General features: G+C 54.6%; 1 protein-coding gene across 1 annotated transcript; it reads right to left on the bottom strand.

Moving 5' to 3' along the window:
• Positions 1–30: 30 nt before the first annotated feature.
• Positions 31–15,994, bottom strand: EPHA1 (EPH receptor A1). The gene is made up of 18 exons (XM_051849013.2): positions 15,837–15,994; positions 14,832–14,899; positions 9,711–9,992; positions 8,030–8,432; positions 7,662–7,817; positions 7,016–7,360; positions 6,757–6,884; positions 6,358–6,508; positions 5,988–6,084; positions 5,727–5,785; positions 4,846–4,971; positions 3,847–4,032; positions 3,656–3,717; positions 3,357–3,563; positions 3,057–3,206; positions 2,580–2,773; positions 496–651; positions 31–410 (listed from the first exon to the last, which is right to left on the bottom strand). Exons 1-18 carry the CDS (start codon positions 15,913–15,915, stop codon positions 332–334), a joined length of 2,928 nt encoding a protein of 975 aa, XP_051704973.1. The 5' UTR covers positions 15,916–15,994; the 3' UTR covers positions 31–331.
• Between the last annotated feature and the right edge of the window lie 1,415 nt (positions 15,995–17,409).

The raw sequence follows: 17,409 nt of genomic DNA, 5'->3' as shown, positions 1-17,409 counted from the left end.
GGAGTCGACTCTTTTCAAGGGAAGAGGGGGTAAAGTGAAAACTCAGTTTCTGTTTATTTACAAAAATATATATGTATATGTATGTGTATATATATTAAACCCTCCCCCAGCACCTGCCCACATCACTGTTATACTTCTACCTCTACCTCCCTTTTTAAAACAAAGGCTCCCAAGGCCCAGAGGCTGCTGCCTCTGGAAGACTGGGCAGGAGCAGCACCGATCGCCTACGTGAGTAGGTTGAGGGAAGGGGCTGGTGAGTGACCTTGGCCCTGTCCTTCCTCGCTGAGGAGAGGGAGGTAGGGGGTGGCTCCAGGTGTCCCCCCTGCAGCTCTCAGTCCTTGAATCCCTGAATACTGCAAAGAATGCGCTTCTGGTGCCCCGGCAGAGTGATTCCCATCTGCGTCAGGTCCCTGTGGGCAGGGATGGGGGCGCTGTGAGTCCTGATGCTCAAACCCCAGCTGCCCTCCCCAGCCCGGGCCACGCCAGCCTCCTTACTCAGCCGTCAGCTCCAGCACACATTCCATGGTGTCCAGCCCGGCCGAGCGGAAGTGCAGGATGTAGCGTTTCATGCGGATCGACTCGAGCCACTCAGACACGCTTCTGTAAGGGATGCCATCTGAGCCGCTCAGGCTGGGCAGGCGGAGAGTGACCCTGTGGGACACGGGTTCTGTCATTAGGGGCTCCAGAGCCTCCGCCACTGTGCAGCCGCAGCCAGTACTCAGGTGGGCAGCCTGGGTGCAGAGAGGAGCCAGACCACTGTCTGTGGACCCACTTCTTCCTGCTTTCTCGTGTCTCACTGCAGCAGGAGGCTGGCAACCGTGCTATGTCAACAGGCCAAGGGAAGATGGCAGCCCAGGGAGTCTCCCAACAGAAGCAGACCCTGGAGCTCCTGGTTCTGGGCACCTGCCTGGGAACTGCTTCAGATTTTAAAGCCAACAGAGGCCCAGCGGCCGGGTGTGGTCCTGTTATGTTCCAGGGTGGCAGCCTGAGTCCTGGGAGCAGCCCTTGCCTGCTGCCTTCAACCTCCACTGTCATTCTTGCACTCTGACACCCACAATACAATGAGTGTTCCTGCACCAAAGGCTGCCAGAGCCAAAAACCATTAGCAAAGTAAATCTGCTGGGGGAAAAAATATCCAACATTCCAGAAAGATTAGCACATGCAGTCTCCAGCGTACGAGGGAGTTGTGCTCCAAAGACAGTTTCGAAAGTTGGAACTTGGAACACATTTTCTCCTAGAAACAAGGTTATATATGGTGGTTTGATACACAGGCCAGTACGCCGGGCTGGTTTGCCAGATAAAGCATGGCAAGTCCAGCCTGGCCTGCCTCCCCACCCCTCCCCGCCTCTTACCAGTTCAGTCCCTGCATTCTGGTCATGTTTTGGTAAGATGCAAGTCTGACCATATTCCTCCTATGAGTACCCTTAAAATGTTGGTTGATGGTTCTCTGTACTCAGGACAAAGTCCACGTTTCTCAGCAGGACTGGTCCTCTTTGCACTGACCTCTGCTGCCTCCCCAACTTCTTTGGATGCTGTTATCATCCTACACATCTGTAATCTGTCAGTTTGCAGCTCTCCCCTCCCGTGAGACTGGCCATGGGACCAGGCAGCCTTCCCAGAACCTCAAGGCTGCCCCTGCCTTCCTCATCCCCACCTAACTGCCCAAGCTCCCTGGAACAGGTAGCAGATGGTAAGCATTGGTTTGTCTTCAATATTTAGCAAAGAGCTTGCACCCGTGGGTACTGCAAACTTTGTTGACTGAACCTTTCCTTCACACCCAGGAATATTTCTGTGGGGTGGGAGATGCATTCCCAGGTCCTGAACTGGGCCACAAAAGTTCCTCAGAGAATGTACAATGCAGCGGAATAGGCAAGAACTCCAGGGAGGATCTAATAGGCAGCTGAGACGGAGAACGGGATGGAGACTAACCATGAAGTCAAGGAGTTGGGGCCCTAGCTGTAACTCCTCCTGCGAATGTGGATAATCTGCAGCAGACTTCAAGCAGTACCTTTCAGGATTCTCCAGGAGCACTTGCCTCTGCTTCCCATCCTCTTTCTTTCTTTTTTTTTTTTTTGACAGGCAGAGTGGACAGTGAGAGAGAGAGACAGAGAGAAAGGTCTTCCTTTTTGCCGTTGGTTCACCCTCCAATGGCCGCCGTGCTGCGGCTGGTGCACCGTGCTGATCCGAAGCCAGGAGCCAGGTGCTTCTCCTGGTCTCCCATGGGGTGCAGAGCCCAAGCACTTGGGCCATCCTTCACTGCACTCCCTTGCCACAGCAGAGAGCTGGCCTGGAAGAGGGGCAACCGGGATAGAATCCGGTGTGCTGGCGCCGCAAGGCGGAGGATTAGCCTAGTGAGCCGCGGGGCCTGCCCCCATCCTCTTTCAAACTAGAGCTCTGGAGCAGGGACTGCATGTCCACCAGCGGGGTGGCCTCTCCTCAGGGCACCTACCACAGTCCCACCTCACGTGCTGGGCTCCATGCAGGGCTTCCCAGGCTCTCACTTGGTGGGTGGGGCAGAACACCTACTTCCATTCTCCAGGATCTGCCTTAATTCCCTTGTCCTTCCTCAGCATGGTTACCTGGGGTCAAAGTTGGCAATGGTCCTCAAGGAATGGGGGTTGGCAAGCAACTGCTCCAGGTGCGCCTGCAGCTGGTGGAAGTGGGGCCGGCGGGCACTGTCATATGCCCAGCAGTTCTTCATGAGTTCATACAGAGGAGCAGGGCAGTCCACGGGAGGCGGCAGTCGGTACCCATCCTCGATGCTCTTCATCACCTGAGGGTGAGAGCAGAGAGCTTCCCTAGGGGAGGAGGCCTCCCTGGAGGCCCCGGAGAAACCTGAGGCCAGACAAATCATTGCAAGGTGCCCACAAGCACCTCTGAGCAGAGCTGAGAGTAGTATGGAGCTGGTAAAGGGACCAGAACAAAGAAACAGGAGTGTAGAAGACTTGTGGATCGAGAAGAAGAAATAAGGATCTTTGCAGGAAAAGGCCGTGGGAGATTTTGGGAGCTGAGAGGTGTCAGTTTGGATGACTTGGGGAAGAATGTCCCAGACTCACCTCCTGATTGCTCATCTCCCCGTAGGGCTTGTCCCCAAAGCTCAGCACCTCCCACATCACAATCCCAAAGCTCCACACGTCACTGGCCGTGGTGAAGATTCGGTGGGCAATGGCTTCAGGGGCTGTCCAGCGAATGGGGATCTTTCCTCCCTGAGAAGGCACATGGGACAGGAAGTGGTATTTCAGGGCACAGATGGGAGGTTGCTGTGCGCCCATGAGCACGGATCCTCGTGGTCGCGCGCACGACAGGAAACGGCGCGGCGCGTGTCGAAGTGTACGCAGTGTGTACAGGGCTCTCACCTGGGTTTCGTAGGTGCCATCAAAGTTGTCCAGGAGACGGGTCAAGCCAAAGTCAGACACCTTGCAGCACAGGTTCTGACTCACCAAGATGTTCCTGGCAGCCAGGTCCCGGTGGACATAACTGTGGTCACTGAGGTAGTTCATGCCGGACGCTATGCCCAGCAGCATGGCCACCAGCTGCCCAGGGACCAGCTGGCCTTCCCGCTCCTGCAGCAGAGTGAGTGTGTGAGTCAGGGGACGGGCAGGGTCTCCCCCCAGAGAGCATGTCACCCTCCCAGCGGGTCCTCCATCCCCCTCACCCTCAGGAAGGCATCCAGGGCTCCGTGCTCCATAAACTCCGTGATGATCATGATGGGCTTTCCTGAGACACGAGGCACACGTCACCATGTGCAGTCCTGTCTGCCTGCCCCTGGCAGCACGCCCTCCCTCCGCCTCTGGCGGTCTCCCGCTTCCTTCCCACCCTCTCGCCCCAGGCTGGTGGAGAGCATACTCTTTGTGACGACGCCTTCTAGATGCAGGATGTGAGGGTGGTTGAACTGGCCCATGATAGTCGCTTCTCGAAGGAAGTTCCACCACTGGCCATCGGGAGAGGTGTCTTTCAGGGTCTTAATGGCCACCGTCTTGCAGTCCTGGCTGGGGACCCTCAGGGTCCCTCGGTACACTTCTCCAAACTCTCCTGGGTGGAAAGAAAATGGGGACATGGCCCAGTGCAGTGCCAGGCTCTCTCAGGAGGCAACAGTGGCTCCTTCTGGCCCTCCAATCCCCTTTTGTTCTCTGGAGGACCCAGAACACGGAGGTTGCCTCCTGGGACAGGGCTTGGGGAAGGGATGGTGGCTGGGTCTGCAGGGAAGCTCTGCAACATGTTCAGTGCTGCTTTTCACATTTCCATGTCAGCACCATTGCTGATTTACAGCAAGTGTGCAGTTAACTGCCCTGAGCAATGGGACTGGGGTGTGTCCAGGAAGAGCAAGCCAGACCAGCCCAAGGGACAGGGGAAGGTGAGGCTGACCCTGGCTGCCTCTCTTCCGGGAGCTCCTCCAGTCACAGCTCAGCTGGCTTAGCCACACAACAGGCAAGGACACTGCCAAGCTTTGTTCTCTACTCAGATCCATTTCCTCTGGGGACTCAGGGGATCAGGGCAGCCCAAGGACACTGGGCCCCGGATGGGGTGGAATGCTGGGCTAGGGAGGCTGCCAGTCTCTCCCATGTTTGGGAGCCATCTGAGAAGAGCAGGAGTCTCAGCACAGCAACAGCTCCATGAACAAGGACGGTGGATCGAACACTGTCCGAACCTGCATACCCACAGAATCTGAGTGTGCAGGAGGTGGGGGCTGCCTCAGGCAGCAGATGGAAGGGATGTGGGGCAGAGTCCAGGGACCTCAGCTGGGAACTCTGGGCTCCCCAGGGAGGCCGGAGGAGGGGCCCACGGCAGCTCCGTGCTCCCACACGGAGGACTGGCTGTGTGCAGTGCATAGCAAGAAAAACTCACCTTCCCCTATGACAGTGTCCACGACCAGCCAGGCTGGGTCCAGCTCTTGGGTGAAGTCCAGGGCTCCCTGCGCAGGGTCCTCATAGGCCTGGAGGTCCACGTAGGGCTTCAGCCACAGCTTGTCCTCTGTGGGGAGGGCGAGGAGGGCTCAGGAGTATTGGGGGTGGGTGGTGGGTGGTGAGGAGCAGGGGGTCTGCAGTGGAGGAGGTCCCCGAGGTGAGTGCTGTTTTGCATGCAGTGGGAGAGTCGTCTCTATCCTTAGCCACTAAGCCTCCAGGCCTGGGCCTCCTTCTTCCTGTCTATGCTCCAAACTGCCCATCCTCACTCCCCAAGGTCCAAAGCAGTGGGTCAGAACCAAGAGCCGAGAAGCACCCCCGGCGTGAGTTACCCAACCTTCCCCCGCTCTGACCCTGCTTCCAGTCTCTCGCCTCCCCCCATGCTGCTTCCGTCACTCACACCTCATTCACATTCTCAGACAAGCCTCGCTCCCACCCTAGTCCTCCCATGGCCGCTGATCCCCCTAAGGCACAACATCTAATGAGGTGACAAGCAGGACGTCCATGTGCCTCCGAGGACCTCCACTCCCTGCTGCCCAGCCTCAGCTCACAGACCCGGTCACTGGGATGCCCAGAGCCCAAGGTGACAGCGCGGTGGCACCAACAGCTAATGAGAGATAACTGCAGCAGAGCCACTGGCGGGCCATCAGGACAGAGTTAATTAACCAAAGTTAATTAGGTAGCAAAACACAAAAGCCCCACGGACAAAAACTCTACATGGGCCTCCAGGGTTAGCCTGGCAAACATGAACTCCTTCTCAGCGGCACCCTTCCATGCACACACGCGTGTCCGAATGCACATGCATGCACGCGTGCTCACACTCACCTCGGTCCACATCTGTGACGTGGTCGCGTGGCCTCTGCTGCCGTTGCCGCTGTCCCCTCCTGTGAGAGGCAGGAGTCCGTCTCCTCAGGGCCCTGGGACCACTCAGGGGCCCCACGGGCTCTGGCAGAATCTGCTCCAGCAGCAAGGGCTGCGTTTGAGCTTCAGGACCAGGGAATGGGCGGGCTGTCAGAGCTACCACCAGGGGCTTCTAATGGGACAGAGACTGGGACAGGTGTAAGGGGAGGGGACGGGAGTCAGCACCTTGAACGGAACACGAGAATCCCCAGCAGCAGAGCCACGCCAAGCAGCAGCCCGAAGATGATGGCCACGATCTCTCCTCCGGTCAGACCCCTGGAAACTGCAGGCAAATGGGGTGAGGAGGCCTGGGGTGGGGGGCTCACAGCCCGCAGGGATGAGGGGGTCAGAAGGGCCTGGCCCTGGGGACACCAGAGTCAGTTCTGTCACCGGGTGCTGTGTATGCATTTGCCCCTTACTCTGGGAAGTGCGTGTGGGGGTCTGAGTTTGTGTGTAGACAAAGAGGCAGGATCAGCGATTCTAAAGGGAGCTGAGGTGTCTCAGTGGACAACAGGTGTGTACCTATGGGTGCAGGGTAGAACGGGAGATAACCCACCTGGAGGGCTGGTCCGGAATTCATGGTCAGGTGAGAAGGGGCCAGGGCCCAGTGGCGTCAACATCCGAACTCTGACGATATATGTGGTGTCTGGCTGCAGTTCTGTCAGCAAGACCCTGGGTTCAAGAACCATCTGGTGCCGTTCTTCGTCCTGGGGGTGGAACCTGCAGTCACTGGGCTGTGCCCAGACAGACCTGGCTGGAGGTGACGGATAGTCGTGCAAGCAGGTGGGGAGGGTTTGCCCAGCAGAATGATAAGGACAGGGTTCTTGGTGGCCTTTTGTCCAAGGAAAGCTACAGAGTTAGCTTGGGCGGCTCCCCCCAAGATGGCACCCCAGGCTAGCGAGGTCAGGGAATATCCTGGTGCAGACTCGGAAGGTGCCTGCCAGCAGCATCTGACCTGGTTCAGCACATGCAGCTCATAGGTCAGGTTTCCTCCGGGACTGCGGGGCCAGGACCCTGCCCAGGTCAGCTCCAGCTGCCTGGGTTCTTTCTTCACCAGTCTCAGAGACAGGCCTGAGAGCGACTCTGGGAGTCCACAGGCAGACAGTTGGATGTGGAAGGAGAAGAGGAAATCACTTAAGTCATGTTTCAATACTACACACGACTTCCTGTCCAGCAGCTGACGCCTGTTTTCCCGTTTGCTCCAGGTCCCTTACCTGCATGCCCCATGCCGATGCTCAAGGAGGCGCTGGCGGGACTGGAGCTCCCCAGCCCCGACACACCGTTCTGCGCTTCCACGTTGAAGGTGTAGTTGGTGTAGGGTTCAAGGCCATCGACGCGCACCCTGGGTACTGTGAGCTCCCTGTTCCCTGGGGAGAAGCGCACACTGGCCCCACAGGGCTGGCAGGGCCCCCCGTCCTGGGCTGAGCCCTGGCACTGGGAGCACCCTACGCTGTATCTGACATCCTGGCGTCCCCCCATATCTGCAGGAGGCTCCCAGCGCAGGGAGAGCTGAGTCCCCGATGCAGAGAAGCTCAGGTTTTGGGGGGCCGAGGGTGGACCTGTGGAAGAAGAGGAGCCATGATGGTTGTAGCTCTGTCCTCACCAAGCTGCTGAGCCCTGCTTCCCCCCACCCTGATTTTCAAAGTCCTCGTGGAGACACTTAATTCCTACTGAGGATAAAGGAACATTTGCACATTTCTGCATTCTCCCAGGGAGAGCAGGGGACCAGGCGAGGGACAAGTGCCTGCCACCCTAGACAGTCTCCAATATCTGAGACGCTCTGGAAAATTCTGGCCCTCATAAGGGCTCAGCAACAGCCCAGCCCTTCCTCCTGATGGCTAGCCCTGCACTCAGACTCACGTGTGCATGCCTCCTGGGGGCCCTCTCCGGGGGCTCTGTAGTGGCCACTGTCACAGGTACAGATGGTGGCTCCCTCAGAGGTGGCTGTGCTGTGCTGGGGGCACTTGAGACAATGGGGTGTGCTCACGTCGGTCCGGTAGGAGTCACTAGGGCAGGCTGTAGAGACAAAGTAGAAGAATTGTGGTTGTCTACTGTTTTCACAGGCAGAACCAGCACCTGTCCAATCCCTTGTACTGGAAACATCTCTGCTGGGGTGGCCCCCTCCCCCCAGCCTGCTCTCAGGCACTTGGGCTAAAAATCACTGGGATGGAGCACAGGCTTCCTTCCAGCCCACGTGGTCCCCGGGTTCTCACCACCTCTGTCCTTACCAATGCATGCCGTGCCTCCGTCACCTTCCTCATAGCCAGGCTCGCAGTGGCACTGGCCCACAGGCACCAACCACTCGCCATCGGGGCTGCAATGCATGCGAGGTGCACCCGAGGGCCCCGCGCTGGACTGTGCATGGGGCAAGCAGGTCCCTGCCACTTCCACCAGCCCAACGGGTCCTGGGAGAGTGTCAGGGAATTGGGCCAAGCTGTGCACGGCCTCAGGACAGCGCTGGTAGAACACACGTACGGACACCAGGGCCACACAGGCGCCTGGGTTGTGGAAGGCAAGGTAGAGGCCACGGCGCGTCAAGTGGCCCAGGGAGCAGCGCTCCACATTCAGCTTCATGGAGCCAGATGCAAGGTCTCGAATGGTGAAGCTCTGGTCTGCAGCCACTGTGGTGACCTGGGAGGAGGGAGGGGGGTGAGCAGAGGGGCGGGGTGGCAGAGTCATGCTTCATTCCTGCATAACAGTGACAACGGTTTTGGCAATAAATGGTTGAGCATGCATAACCCGAAAATCCCAAATCTGAAATGCTCCCCAACCCACAACTTTGTGAGCACTGTTCTGACTTGACAGGTGGAAAATTTCACATCTGATCTCATGTGACAGGTCTCAGTCAGAATGCAGGCACACTAAAAATAACAGCGGAAATTACCTTCAGGCTGGGGATATAAGGTGTATATGAAATATAAATGAATTTCTTGCTTAGTTTTGGGTCCCATTCCTAAGGTCTCTCATTATATATTTGCAAATATTTGAAAAATTATGAAATTCAATACATATCTGGCCCCAAGCATTTCAGAAAAACAATCTGCAACCTGTGCTTTACAACTTGATTATGGTGTGAGGTAGCAGGCTTGGCATTTTATGTGCATTATGCTCATTACCCCATGCAACAATCTACTAGACAGGGTGACTTATCACCTATACTTAAGAGACGAGGAAAAGAAAGCTAAGGGAATGTAGAGACCTCGTGCGAAATCACATAGCTACTACGTGATGGGGCCAGGACTGGAACCCAAGCAGTGGGACTCCACGGTCCATAAAATTTCCACTATTTGGAGGGGTTCCCAACCCCAGTGCTGGTGACATGATCAGCTGCAATGGACATAATTAATTATTAATAAAAATTCCACAACATTTTCTTATGTGAAAGAAAGGAGAGCATATCCTATAAAATACTCTTTGCTCCTTTGCATGCTTGTATGCTTTCCTCAGTAGGAAAAAAAGGCATGGTACTAGACCTCACCTGCAGAGAATGGTCTCACCACATAACTCCTGCTGTACTCACGGGGTGTGTCACCTGCACGGCAGGTGCGCGGAGAGGGAGAAGTCTGACTGCTTCTGCACTGCATATACTTCCTCTACCACCTCTACTATGGCATCGTGTTATCTCAGTGGATGCCTGTAAAAGCTTCTAGAAGATAAGCCTGGCCCTATTATCACTATCTTATAATAAGGACACCAGAGCTTCGAGAGGTCAACTGATACTTCCAAAGCCAGGAGACAGGGGAAAAGGGACTCAACGCCAGCACTAGTTCCATATTCTTTTCCTTACTCCACATCTGCACTCTCTCCCTGTCTCTGCCACTTTCTTCAATTTTCTTAGCTGAGTGGGGTCAGGTAAGGAAGGCAAGGATCGCTGTCAGGACTGAGATGGCAGTGGGGCAGTAGCAGCACCTTTTGGAACAAGGGCCGTCGGAGCTGGATGCCCACGTCCTGGTCACTCTCCATGTACAGAAGGTTGAAGGTCTCCTTGCAGCCCAGAGGTCCAGCTCCTCCAGGGAAACTCTTACAGTCTCGCACGGTGAACTGCAGCTCCACGTGGACACGCGAAGCCTCCTCTCCCCGGTAGATCCAGTTGGAGCGGAGCCAGTGGTCAGTGTCTCCACCTTCTTGCATTGGACAGTCCTGGTACATGTACAGGGGCGTCCCATTCAGCATCTGCTGCACCTCACTCCACTGCGAGAAGAGAAGGAAGAGCCAGGCATCAGATCCTCACCTGCTTCCTAAACCCAGGCATATTAGGGCTGAAGAAAAGTAGCTGGTGTCAGAGCCCCTCCAGGTTCATACTACTTGTCCTGCCTCTCCCCACCCCTTGGTCCCAGGATAGTGGGTAAGTGTTTATACTTAGGGATTTATTTGGCTATAGGATGGACAATAGTCCCTTAACACCCCTAGCCAGTCCTGGTCCCTTCAGTCAGCCATCTCCAACCTCAAGAGTACGTGTATGCACCAATTTTTACCTATTTCATCTGCAGAGCTGTCAGGTACCCCAAAAGCAAAGCTCATTCACAAAACCCTTCTGCCTACTTGTTCAGAGAAGAGAAAACTTATTTTGAAATATTAAAATCTGTATGCTTTTGGAGGGCAAAAACAAACACAGAACTCTTTGTATAGGGAAGCCCACCTTCTCCGATATGCCTGCCAGTTACAGCTGTTAAAAAAATCACCACTGTGATGCAGCAGGTTTAAGCAGCTGCTTCTGATATCAGCACCCTCTACTGGGGTGCTAGCTCAAGGCCCAGCTGCTCTGTTTCCCATCCACTTCCTGCTAATGAGCTAGGAAGGCAGCAGAGGATGGCCAAGTACTTGGGCCCCTGCCCTCTACGTGGAAGACCAGGATGGAATGTCTGCTCCTGGCTTTGGCCTGGCCCAGACCTGGCTATTGCTGCTATCTGAGAAGTGAACCTGTGGATGGAATATCTGTCTCAATTTCAAATAAATAAGCAAATAAGTAAATAAATAAATAGAGTGGCGGGGCTGCTAGACACTACTCTGGCCCTCCTAAACTATTTCTTTTTTTTTAAGATTTATTCACTTATTTGAAAGTCAGAGTTACAGAGAAGGAACTGCAGAGGCAGAGAGAGAGAGAGATTGATCTGATTGATCTTCCATCTGCTGGTTCACGCCCCAAATGGCTGCAATGGCCAGGGGTGGGCCAGGCTGAATCCAGGAGCCAGGAGTTTCCTCCAGGTCTCCTACGTGGGTGACAGGGGACCAAGAACTTGTGCCATCTTCCGCTGCTTTAGAAGGGAGCTAGATCAAAGTGGAGTAGCCAGGACTTGAACTGGGGCCCATATGGGATGCCAGCACTGTAGGTGGTAGTCCTCAACTTCTTTCACATTAAAACAATTTTTACACATGATAATAACAATGGCTAGCACTAATACAGCACTTACCATAACCAGTCATTGTTCTAAGCACTTTCCATGGGGAAACTGAGGCAGAGTGCAGAATGACTTGCCCAGTGGACTTCGCTCTGAAGAGGCAGAGCTGGGACATAAACTCAGGTACTCCAGGCTCTGGAGTTTGTGCTCTTAATCATTATGTCTCCTTGTGCTTATTATCAAGAGCCGAAGCATAAAGACTTACACAGAAGAACACATTTACGTCCCTTCCCAACCTTTCACCCTCATTCCCAGAGGCAACCACTCTTAACGAGTTGGAGCAAAACTTTTCAGAACATTTTCAACGGCTCCAGAGAAACATCTGAAAATGCTTCTATTTTGTTTCTATCATAAATGAGATCATGCAAGTGTTATTCTGTAACCTACTTTCTGTTGTAATAAATAAGCCTTTGAAAGGTATCCACAAGAGCATGCAATCATTTATCTCTCTTTTAACAGTCTATAAATAGCTTCCATTACATGGACATAGATAACTTAATTACTACCTATTACTGGACATTTGGGTAGGCTTTTTTTTTTAAAGCAAATATGTACACTTAATGAAAGCCTTCTAGAAGATTTCTACAATAGCTGTATCAAAAGGTAGACAGGTTACAAATTTTAGGATACTGCTAAATTGTCTTCTAAGAAGGCTCACCAACAATGCAAGAGGGCTCATTTTCTCAAAGTCTCATCAACACTGGATATTAATATACTTTTTGCCAATCCCATATCTTCTCCTAAGATTTTTGTAAGTTTTTTTTTGGGTTTGGATTTTGATTTCCCTAGGATTTATTTTTCTGTGTACAGTGTGAAATGGAGGCATATTTTAACCATTTTTCTTTTACAGTGCCACTGTCAATTTATTGACTAGTTGATACAGTTGGGGCTTAGGACACAACACTCCCAAGTACTTATTTGGCCTATTTCAAGCTAGCTATTCTGAGAAACTGCAGACCTGGGTGTAGCTCGAAAAGCCCTTTGTAAAGGACATTTACATCTCCAAGGGAAATCTACCTCTGTAAATTAGCTGTATCAGGAAAAGTGCTGCTTCCAGACTTGTGCTTCCTGAGACTTCTAATCGCAAAGCAGGACAGCCTTTGTTCACAATGCACAGGTGAACCCAGCCCCGAGCTCCACTCCTTTTCTGCAGCTCAGCAAGCTACACATGCTCAATCAACTGACCCTTCAAGTCTCTTATTTTGTGGAACTCCAGTGTTTGTTGTTGTTGATTAAACAGGCATTGCGGTGCAGCAGGGTAGGCTGCCCACAGCCTGTGACACTGGCATCCCATATGAGCACCTGTGGAAGCCCCAGCTGCTCCCCTTCCTACCCAGCTCCCCGATAATGTGCCTGGAGAAGCAGTGGATAAGGCCAAAGTACTTGGGCCCCTGCCACGCACATGGGAGACCCTGATGGAGTCCCAGGCTCCTGACTTCAGCCTGGCTCAGCTCTGGCCTTAGAGGCCATTTGGGGAGTGAACCAGAAGATCAAAGTTCTCTCTCTCTTTCTTCCCCTCTCTGTAATTCTCTTTCAAATAAATACATAAATTTTTTTAAAAAAGTGGATTTTCTGATGTTACCTTGCTTACTGCTCATTATCTCATAGACTCCATTACTAGACCTTCAGAGGGTAGAATTTTTTCTCTCCCTCCAATACTTTCTACATGGATTGGTAATTTCAATGTTATCACACCTTAAAACCTCATATATGTGGGTTAGTTTCTGGACTTTCTGTACTTTTCCATTGAGCTGAGTATTCTTGTGCAATGCCACATGTATTAACTGCAGCTGATAGTCCCTATCTGTGGTAGGACAAGTTGCCCATTTCATTCTTCAAAAAGCATTCTCAATTATTCTTAAGTATTTTCTTTGCTGGATGAATTTATGAAAGATGTGTTCAGATTCCATAAATATTCCATTTTGGTTGCAACCCATAATTGGATAGAGAATAAGGCCCCTGGAAAGTTCACTTTCCTGGAGTTTTTGCCCACTGCAACGCACGGGCTCTCAGCTCTGCTCTCAGTTCTGGGAGAAGGCAGGAAGCACCATTAATTACGCATTCTGGGTGGGGTGGGGTAGAAATACATACTGCTGTGATTTCTGCATTTTGTTAGGGAAGTTCAAAGATCGGGCAAGCAGTGTCTGAAAGGCAATGAAAAGGCACCTGGAGTCTGTTCCTAAGAGGAAGCTGTGCTGGGAAGCCCAAGTGCACGGCCAGGTGCACAGGGTGGTGGGTGGTTAATGTGCAGCACATTAACCCGAGTGCCACAGCTGCAGCTGGAGCCCGGAGAAGCAGATGTTCCCAGCTGTAATTTTCCTCTCCCAGGTCCAGCAGTGACAGATGGGGGACAACCAGCTGTCTGGGCTCAGCAGGAAGGGTCCTTTCACCCATCACTCAGCCTGCTGGCTTCCACACGGGTGCAGTCTGGGGAGCCTGACCCAGAATGTGTGCATGCACGCGTGTTTTGAAAAGATGGGGAGAAGGCGAGGGGATCTGCTGGAGGGAGGCAGCGTGTGTGTGCTGGCTGTGTTCTAGCCTTCCCAGCACTGGGCTCTTTCACCTAGGCTGAAGAGGAGGGGGACTGACTTACACAGCCCAATTAGGAGAGAGTTATTTGGGTGGGGTAACAGCCCGTGGGAGCCAGCAGATGGACCTGCAGCCGTCGTTGTAGAGTGATTAGCTGGTTTATGAGATGAAGTGCCTATTAGGGCTGGCCTAATCCAGGATTTTCCAAACAGCCCCTCCTGGAGGATACATTATGGTTTAGTCTATAACTCTAATTACAGGCCACTCTGTGGGAGAGCAGAGAATGGAGCCAGGACCCTAGGACCCAAAGGGAAAGACACAGTAATTCTGACCCCAGAGCCAGAGACTGCACTGAAGTAAGAAGCGACACCCAGAGAGCAGAGTTCAGGAGCCTGGCCTGATTCGGAGCCAGCTCTGCTGGGTGGCAGAAGGTGCTCCCTGGACTTCCCATAACTGACCTCCACTCACTGCATCTCAGGGGTACCCTACCCACAGAGGGAAAGGGCACAGAGCTGCTCGGCCGCTGGAATGCACGGTGTGCATGCCGTGTGCTTGGGTGGGAGTGCAGAGCCTACCAAGGGCTGGGGAAGGTTTTTAACCATGGGGAGTCAAAGATTCTTGCAGGATTTGGTGGGCACTTTGGCTTTCCTCTCTGAAAATAACACGCTTTCCCTGACACCCTGAAACCTAACTCTGCAGCTCCACTGCAAAGCATGGCTCTTAGATCGAGGATGCCTACCTGGTGTTTCTGTCCCTCTGTAAGCAATGCACTGGCTTCAGCCTTCAACCACCCCAGCTTGGGGCATTCTTTCCCCAGGGAGGTGGGCTCATCCTCCGCCCCCTGCTGTGGTCCTCCCAGGCATTCCCCACTGGGGGTGGAGGAGCCAGGCCACTGAGACATTCTCTATGGGGTGAAGTCTGACACCCCCCTCCCCAGGTCCCATTCTGGAGCCTCTGAGTCAGCCTCCCATCCGTCCCCCTCCTGGAGAGACACTTCCAGTTTTTCCTGCTCTTTTCTCGGTTCCTCCACCCACCTCTCCGCCCCATTTCCCACTGGCCTGCAGCCTTGAGCCTTGCCAAATCCTTCCCTCCTGATACTTACCCCATCCTCCGGGGGGTCCGGCAGCCAGCCCAACTCTCCCTGTGCAGTGCTTGTGTCCATCAGAGTGACTGAAGGTGGGGAGAAAATGAGCCGGTCACCTCTGGAGAGGAGGGGCCCAAGCCCCAGGCCTCCACAGCCTCTTCCCGACAGCTGAGGTTTTCTGAGGCTTGGGGAAGGAAGAGGGCCCAGGGACAAGGGAGTGAAGAGCTTAGGGGTTTCATGTCTCCCTCCAGAGGAAGAAGGATGGCAGAGTAGGACAAGGCTTGGAGTGCTGAATCTTTGGCGAAAGTCGATGCAGGAAACATGAGAGCAGCCCCAAGAGACTTGCACCCTCTGTCACCTGGACTGGTGCAGCCTGGGGCAGAATTGGAATAGATGGACAGGAGGGGGTTGCTCCGCCGTGGATACCACGGTGGGGAAGGGGGTTCCTGCACGGCCAGCATGCTGCGGCCTGTTATTGGGAGTGCGCAGCGCGGCTCCGGGTTTGGAAGTGTGGGGAGCATGGCCTCAGAGGATGTGCAAGCCTGTGAGGTTTGAGCCCTGTAACTGGGAACTAGGGTAGCAAGTCCTAACCCTTCACCCCAAGGCAGGTCCTTGGCTCTGCAGGCCCAAGTTGGCATAAGGCGACTCTCCAGCCCAAACTTGAAGGCTGGGATCCCTGGCTTGGGCACCCCAGGCTGGGACTGCCTGGGAATGAAGGGTCCCACGAAGCCTGGGGCCGGGGAGCAGGCGCCGCTTCCTGCCAGCGGTCAAGAGCACACTGTCCACCTCCAGAGGCCAGCTGCCGGCGGGCAGGGGCGGGGTGACTGACTCGGGACAGCAGCAGTTTCGGGTTAAAGGCCGAAGATTGGCCTGGCCAGCCGATAACCGGGCGGCCAGGGCAAACCCAGCGGCTGGAGAGGGGGCGCGGGCAGGAGGGCCTCTTCTGGAATGCCGGCTCACGAGGCGGGGAGGGGGGTGCTGGGTCCGAGGGGAAGTGGGAGCCGCGAGGGCGGGGGTCAGTACCTTCCTTGGCGCGCGCTCCCGGGGGCGGTGGCAGCAGCAGCAGCAGCAGCCCGAGCCCCAGGGGCCAGCGCCGCTCCATGGCGCCGGGCCGGGACCTGGGACCGCGGCCCGGACGGCTGCGCCAGGTCGCCGGGGACTGGGCGAGCCGGGCGGGCCGGGCGGGGGCGGGGGGCGGGGCCAGCGCCCTGGGCGGAGTCCGGGCCTCACCTGGTTCACCTTCTTAAAGGGACAGTAGGGCAGGAAGGAAACTTGTCAGACAGGTAATAGACTTCAAAAACCGAAGGCGTCGTGACCGGAACGAGGCTGCGGGCGCCGCCTAGTGGGTGGGACTAGGAATTGACTAACCCTGCCCTGATCTAAACCCAGGCCAGTCTTGAACCAGCCTTACCTAGTTCTGCTTCTGACTTGAGCCACACTCGGACAGTCCTCCTTCGCCCTCTTGCTTTCTGCAGGCTGCAGACCTGTAACAGATACCGGGGAAGGCAGGAGTGAGAGACACGTGCACATGCTGTACCACGGGGGTTAGAACCCCTGGCGAGGCAGCTGGGAGCTTAGAGGAGCAAGCCTGGCCAGCAGGCGCCTTAGATGTCCCCAGGGAGAAAATGGGAGACTGAGAAAGGCGTGAGCCAGGGCCCGGAGGCAAGGAGCTCAGGGAGAGGCGAGCAGGCCAGTTTGACAGCTGGGCTCAGGATTCGCCTTGGGAGCCAGGGCATTCTGCAGGTGTGTGCTGGAGCAGGGAAGGTCTTGGTGAACATGCGAGGGAGTGCGAACCTTGCTGTGCCCTTGCAGAGCAGGCCTGAGGAGCAGGTGGCGGCTCTGGGTGGTGGCGGTAGCCAAGCAGAGCGCCGGCCTCCGGCTTCAGCCCCAAAGGCCCAAGAAGTGTAGGACGGTCCCTGCCCTAACCAAGCTGTGTCTGTGGAGGGCAGGGGGTCAGGGCAGAGAGCAGAGCGCACACAGCCGGCTAATATGGCAGGCAGGAAGGAACTTGGGTGGTTGAAAGGGGAGCCATGCGGAAGCACAGGCCCAAGGCTCCACTCCTGGGGCCCCTCCTTCCCACGCCCTTCCCTGGCTCCATCTCATTTAGGTGACTCACATGCAGTTTTTCTATCATTTAAATTGTTGCTTGTTTTGGTCACTGTGAAGGAAGGGAGGCGGTGAATTATAGGTGCTTGTTTCATTTTCAAATATTAATGCGGCTTAGGTTTTTTTTTTTTTGTCCTTGTACAGATAAGACAAATATGGCTCATAATGTCTTGGCCCAGACTATTCTTAGTGGCATAAATAAATAAATGTAACCCATGTGCATTGGTTAGAAGACTCATGTTGAACAGAATGAAACTAAATGGAAAGTAGAAACCTCCCCTCTTGCACCCTCCAATATCTGTCCCCTGAGTTACCCACCATCAACTCTTTCTTGTGATCCTCCCAGGGCTCCTCCTGTCCCCCCCAAGTGCACCCCATCCTGCATCCCCCCTCCTCCTTCTGTCCCCCCTTGCATACATGCTGTCACATTGTGTACGCAGAAGTGGCCGGATCAAGCACACTGCTCCGCACCAGGGCCTGTATCCTAACG

Source organism: Oryctolagus cuniculus, chromosome 3, assembly GCF_964237555.1.
Source record: "Oryctolagus cuniculus chromosome 3, mOryCun1.1, whole genome shotgun sequence".
NCBI classification, from domain to species: Eukaryota; Metazoa; Chordata; class Mammalia; order Lagomorpha; family Leporidae; genus Oryctolagus; species Oryctolagus cuniculus.
The sequence above is the reverse complement of the archived record's forward strand: the minus strand, read 5'-3'. Positions and strand labels throughout refer to the sequence as shown.